At 39.5% G+C, this 6,559-nt stretch overlaps 1 protein-coding gene across 1 annotated transcript; it reads left to right on the forward strand.

Annotated features, from left to right (window-relative positions):
* The first annotated feature begins 5,885 nt into the window (after positions 1–5,885).
* LOC138035828 (uncharacterized) lies at positions 5,886–6,257 on the forward strand. The gene has a single exon (XM_068882286.1). It carries the CDS (start codon positions 5,886–5,888, stop codon positions 6,255–6,257), a length of 372 nt encoding a protein of 123 aa, XP_068738387.1.
* Positions 6,258–6,559: the final 302 nt, after the last annotated feature.

Below are 6,559 nucleotides of genomic sequence, written 5' to 3' on the forward strand. Positions count from 1 at the left end.
ATGAAGGGCGCAAAGACAGAAAGGAAGAACAGAATCAGAAAAGGAAAAGGAGGGATAAGCGGTCAATGGCACAACGGGAAAAATCAAACAAATAAAAATCACGAAATTTAGTTAATACATTCTCTATTTTCAAGCTACCTCTGACTTTGATTTTACGACGGTTAATTTCTTAAAGAAAAAACAATCAACCTATTTTTAGCCGGGCTATTTTTATCTGATAATCCAAGTTCTGAATTATTAGAATTATTAGATGAGGCCTCATTTGCTATTTTCTGCAAATACATTTTCCTTTCTCGCCGGATCCAGTTTTTGATGCTCTGTCTTCTTTTACGAAACTTCTCTTTGAGTTGTTGGTTTTGCAAAAACTTCAGTCGTTTCCATAGTGTTCTTTTCTTCCTGATTGCTGATCCGAGATCTTTATTTATCCACGGAGGTTTATTTGAACTTCGTCGTGAAACTGTGGGAATGTGTGTATCTATGGCAGTGAAAACAAAACTACACCATTGATTCCATGCCTCGTTAAACTCCTCCTGGGATTTGACATTCTCAACACCAGAGCTGAGAGGTAACAAGGACAGTTCTTTGTTCAGTGAGTCAAAATCTGCATTTTTGAAATCAAAACAAAATTTATGATTTGAATCCTTAAGTTTCCCAGAAAAGTCGATGTCGAAAACGACCGGGTAATGGTCAGACGGCAGACCAGCTTCTGCAAAATAGGGCTCAGAGTCGATGGATGATACTGTGGAGGGCGAGTTAGTTATTACAAGGTCGAGAATATATTTTTTTTCTTGTAGGTCTCTCGACTAGTTGAAATAAATATAAGTCCATGATAAGACTTGCAAACTGTTGTTCTTCACTGGTGATAGCATTTGTGAATCCAGATCCATCAATCCACTAGATTCCTGGGTAGTTGAAATCGCCTACTATAAACACTCCCCGGTATTTGTCCAACTAAAGGGGGTCCAATAAGGACTTGAACTTCGGGATAAAATCTATCTCGGAAGGAGAGCGGGAGCAAACAATAAACAACAGGGTTTGACAAGAATTGAGGGCGATTTCCACAACCACAGCTTCAAGTGATAACGGAATAACTGAGATCCCTCTCGTTGAAAGATGGCTTTTTATCACAATAAGAGTACCACCTCCGACACGATCACGATAGAATCGTTTAACCATGTTTCTGTGAGGCAGATGATGTCAAGATCGTATCCATAGGCAATGTCTTTCAATAGAGCAGTTTTGTATTCAAAAGAGTCTCCCTCAGCCGCGACGGCAGCTTTTAGGCTCCGAACATTTTGCAGATAGCATTTGATGCTGCTAGGACCAGGGTTTTTGCTTACCGCTGTATCTCCGCTTCTAAGCAAACGTTGAAGTTGAAAAGGTGAGTTGGAATTTGAATAATATGCAACTCGCGAAGAAAAAAAATCGCTTGCTACTTGGGGCCAAAAGATGATTGACAGTATGGAATTGAACACGGGCAAAGAATAAAAACCATGTAGGCTGTAAGTCAAAACCCTTAAGATTTGATTCTTGTGGAAATAAGCGTACAAACAATAAGCCAACCGCCAGTACCAAACAAAGCTTTGGAAAGCACAAGAGAGGACGTTTGGTCGCCATCTTGACCATCATGCTTATGAATGTAACATAGTTTTAAAATAAAAATGATTAAGAAGAAGAACATTCGTTAATTTAACGTGGCCACACAACAAACTTTTAAATTTAACAACTACGTGTAAATAGGTCAACTAACTAAACTAAAATTATATCTTTTGTGTTATAAATATACAGCTGACCCAAAAGCATAAAGGCTTAAAACTTCTCAACCCGGTCTAAGATTTGTTGTCATTTACATGGGAATGGTATGAATTCAGACCAGTGCAAGAATTTCTCATCTCGGTCCAGCAACCGAGACAAAGTCAGGCCTGTCTGAGTTCATTGCCACGCTACGAACTCATGCTGGTCTGTTTGTCCTGGTCTCATGTAAATACACCCTTAGACTTAAATGCGAGATTTGCATGGCTCACAGATTGTCCAGCCCTGTCAAGTTGATCTTGTATGACATACATGAAGTTACCAGTAATGATTAAAACATTTAACCACTACCATCTTCTGTATATGTGTTTGTGTGAACATATGTTTGACCCTACCCCTACCCCAAGCAATAAACAAATAAACAGGTCTCTCAAAGTAAGCTAAAACCCGATCATAACAGTAATTTTTTGAACGTCAAAAAATGAAGGCTTGCATATAATTGTGTATGGAGATAAGTTTATTTTACTTTCCTGCTTACTTCATATCGCAGACACAAGCAATAACCTAAGGCTAGACTCATCGGGTCCCAGACCGAAACACACATCAATACGATATCATTGCAAACAAGAGGGCAATTTTGCTTGAAATGGGTTCCCAAGTTCAAGTTTATTTGTTCTTAAATATACATTTAGAAACTTACCCAATTCAGGGTTAATTCAGAAAGAAATAATACTGGTGTAAAGAGAAACATCCTCCTTCCATATGTTTTGTTTCTCAACAAGCTACAACTCACACCAACAATGCAGGGGTCACTTATTCTCATTTACAGGGCACGGTTCACTCTTGTCCTCAGCGATGGCACAGGCTCGTATCAGTCTCCCTAGTTTTTGAAGCATACAGGACCGAAGGTTGAGGGTCCGTGAGTAGAGGATCTTTCAACAAGGGTGGACAAGAGAGAAATCCAACAAAGTGAATTTGGGAAGGCTGAACAAAACTTCTTTTTCTTAACATGTGGTATGAATATCTATATATTTTAACGAGTACTTTCTGCATTCCAAAATCGAGGTATTCTGAATCCAAACAAGAACTCCCTGGACTAGTTTTCTTTCCTGTGTGATTCAAATCGTGTATCGTACTCATTTTTTACCGAGTCTTCTGTCCCTCCTTTACCAGAAGAGCTGAGTGATCCGTCTTCAAAAGGTGATTTTGCTGCTCCTTCTTAGTATCTACTGGGATGTTTGGGCCTTTCATACCCTGATTATTGTTGAAATGATTCCTGTTTAGGCGCTGAGCTTCAAACTTTGAGAGTTCAGCACAGAGTTTCACAAGATAACGTACAGTGACATAGGCATACTTGTGGTGATTTTTGGCTTTGTAGACCAATAGTGCCAGTTTATAAAGTTGATGCAATCGCTCACCATCGCCTTCTTTTATACAATCTTCAAGTGACATAAGTAGAAGACCACAAGACAATATACATCCTCTTTTTCTTCCTTCTTTTCAGATGTAATCGCTTCTTGGATGGTATCTGAATGAATCTGTCGTTCATGCCTTTAAAAACATTGTATTGAGAATTTAAATTCTAAATAGTTTTTTAATGCTTAACAAACAGATGAGCTCTCTTCAAGCTCTGTTTAGCAGTAATTGTGCAGGAAGCAACAAGTGATCTCCACACTTGTTTACCACTCATCGCAGAAATCACTTGCAGCAAGTACTTGCTTTAAGTGGTTTCAGTGCACACTGGAGAATGGACTTAAGTGCTGTATTCAGAGCAGAGTAGGGAAATGGAAGAGAAAAAGTTTTCAGCCAAGTACGCACGTGTTTGGGGTAGATTTTGTTGAAAATACTAGTTCACAGCTGTTTCTGCAAAAGTGGTAACCAAATTCATCTCTCTCATCAGTTGCAACCTGATATTTAAGGTTATGTTCTTCAATTTCATGCCTGATAATAATAAGATGATGTAAGGGGACTGCATATGGAGTCTCATAGAGTAGCATCCCTACCTTCCTGAGCTACAGTCGTGGACAAAATTGTCACAGACTGTAGTTGTGAGAAATTTAAACAATTCTAGGACGTGCTGACAGGGTCATAAGTGACACAACTTTACAGTCTCCTTCATAAGCGGTAGGATAGCGCTGCATAACATTTTTATTTGTAACTGAGTTTGATGTGCTGTGTTCGAATTTCTTTTGGTATATATCCACAATGATAAAAGAAGCGAAATTGTTTAGATTTAGCTAAGAAGAGAGTCATAATCTGAAATATGGTTTTTCTTGCTGCCATTGATACCGTGACAAGCGCACGAGCGTATTTGTTTTATCTCGCATTGAAAGGTTTTCTCCTAAAAGTGCTTGGAGATTAATCAGTGACGATTTTCTTGGAACGGAAAGCACATACAAAAGCAACGTTGAAGAAGGCAAGGAAGGCCCACAAGAGCGAAAAAGACGGGTTTTCAACAATTGCTGTATCTGCGAGAAAAGTTTATCGCTTTCTAACTTCTAAAGGATATTACTACCTACCATCAACAAAAAAGGACTTTCAACTTCGTGGATGTGCTAAAAAGGTTAAGATTTGCGCTAAAAATGAGATGACAACAAACTGAATATATAGAGACGAAGGATATTGCCTTTTACCTTGATGTAGTTTCCTTAGAGAGGTCATATAAAATACTAACTGATGCGGTATTTTATATGGAATGAAACTGTATCGCCAGCTGTCAAATATTGTTGCGGCTTAAAATTAGTTTGCACGTATATGTATTACCCAGCCCAGTGTTACACGAGTAAAACTTCATAAGACCCAGAAAATTTAAAAGAATACTTTTTATGTTAGTACAGTTTTTAATTTATAACTCTTCGACAATTTCTGTTGGTAAGAGACATGGAAATGCAGGAAACACAACTTATAGACGAATTTCACACAAGGATAGAAACTTATAACACGTGATGTAAAACTTGTTTACATCAGTTCAGTGCGTGAGCAACTTTGTACCAAAATGGTGACACGCAGTTTGAAAACCTTACAGTATTAGACGATTGCTACTGACAACTCCATTGTAGGCTAATTAGATATCGTCTAATTTCGCTAGACAAAACCAACAAGAGAAGAAAACAATGACATTGCCTTTAGGCTGGTTGGTGCCCATGTTTTCCTGCTGTCATCATGAGGGTTTTATTGGAGCGCATAGTTTCTACGGGGAGCATGCCCTTGCTTACCCCCAACCTCGATTTTCAGACACGAGTGGTTCTGAGACTACAGCCTCTCCCACGATTTTGAGAAATGTGGTGCAAAAGTACAGTTTGTGAAAAAATTAGTTGGAACAGTACACGACTATACAGATCTGAAGCTTTCGCAGCTCAATCTCCCCTCACAATGTTGTTTTAACACGAGTTTCTGAGCCCATTTGCCAAAACAACATTGTGGGAGGGCAAGGTATTGCAAAGTGTTTCAACAATTTTGTCCGGGACTGTATTTTTGAGGAATTTCAGATATGAAAAGAATTGGCGGGAAATATGCTACATTTTAGGAGAAGGAAACCCTTGATTTCTAGCGGCCTAGAGTGAAATGTTGTGCCATATTTGTGATAAATTCGACAATAAATAGACCCCCTCGTGTTTATGTTTCAAGATTTCTCATGAATGTAAGGCTAAGGATGTATCAAGTATTGTTATTCAAATTTGGGCGCCATTTATGCAGAGGGTCTATGGAAACATACATCATGTTCAGATTTGTTTGAATTTGGTTGGTTGTTTCTCGTTCAAAAAAAAAAGCTAAAAAGCTATTTCATAGAAGGTTGACTTACGCTGAGCATATTCTGCTTAGGAACCACCTTAACCAGGATGAATTTCCAGAGGCTGTTCAAGTTTTATTACGTGAAGGAAAATATCGTAGAATCTTGTCAACGGGGGTTGCTGGTTTTGGCAAAACACTTTATAAATCCTCCAAACGCTGTTTTTGAACCGTTTTGTACTCCACGATCGCTTTGGTTGATACTGTCAGTACTGACAGCAATGAAGTGATATTCTCAAATGGCGTTCGTTGGTGTTTCTAAATTAAAGCATGGTATAATTTTTCACTTCTTTTGGAAAGCCACAAAATTCATTTACCTACACTCAAAACACATTCCGCACGGGATGTTGACTTTTCACCAGCAAAAGTTCACCTTTGTTAGATGCGCGTTTGCTGGTCAAAAGTCTTGGAATGTAGGGAGTATGAGCGGGAGAGGTACAGAGGTGTGTGAGGAACTGAGGAAGAGGATGGATGTGTGTTGTCTACAGGAAGTGAGGTGGAGAGTACAAGGAGCGCGGTTTATTGGTGTGAAGGGTAGGAGATATAAGTTGTGGTGGTCTGGGAATAGTGATGGTACTGGAGGTGTGAGAGTCTTGGTGAAGGAGGAGATGTGTGAGAAGGTTGTGGAGGTGCGAAGGAAGAGCGACAGAGTGATGACCGTAGAGATGGCACTTGCGGAAGAAGTGAGTGGGATCTGCACAACATGGGTGAGCTAGTATAGGGTATGGGTGACTTTAATGGACATGTTGGGAAACGGGTTGAGGGTTATGAGGGTGTGCACGGAGGAAATGGAATTGGAGAAAGAAATGTGGAAGGAAAGATGTTGTTAGAGTTTTGTGATGAAAAGGAGTTGTGTGTGGCAAACACATGGTTCAGAAAAGGGGAGAAAAGAAAAGTGACGAACAGCGCAGCGGAAAATGACTTTGTACTGGTGGGAAAGGGAAATAGAAAGTATCTGAGAGATGTGAAGGTCATCCATCCCAGGTGAGCTTCAGCACAGGTTGGTGGTCACGGATCT

Source organism: Montipora capricornis, unplaced genomic scaffold (genome assembly GCF_036669925.1).
Source record: "Montipora capricornis isolate CH-2021 unplaced genomic scaffold, ASM3666992v2 scaffold_434, whole genome shotgun sequence".
Taxonomy (NCBI): domain Eukaryota; kingdom Metazoa; phylum Cnidaria; class Anthozoa; order Scleractinia; family Acroporidae; genus Montipora; species Montipora capricornis.

What these genes read in the sequence shown, in the direction of transcription:
- LOC138035828 (XM_068882286.1), top strand. Translation starts at nt 5,886, where the DNA reads ATGTTGACTTTTCACCAGCAAAAGTTCACCTTTGTTAGATGCGCGTTT.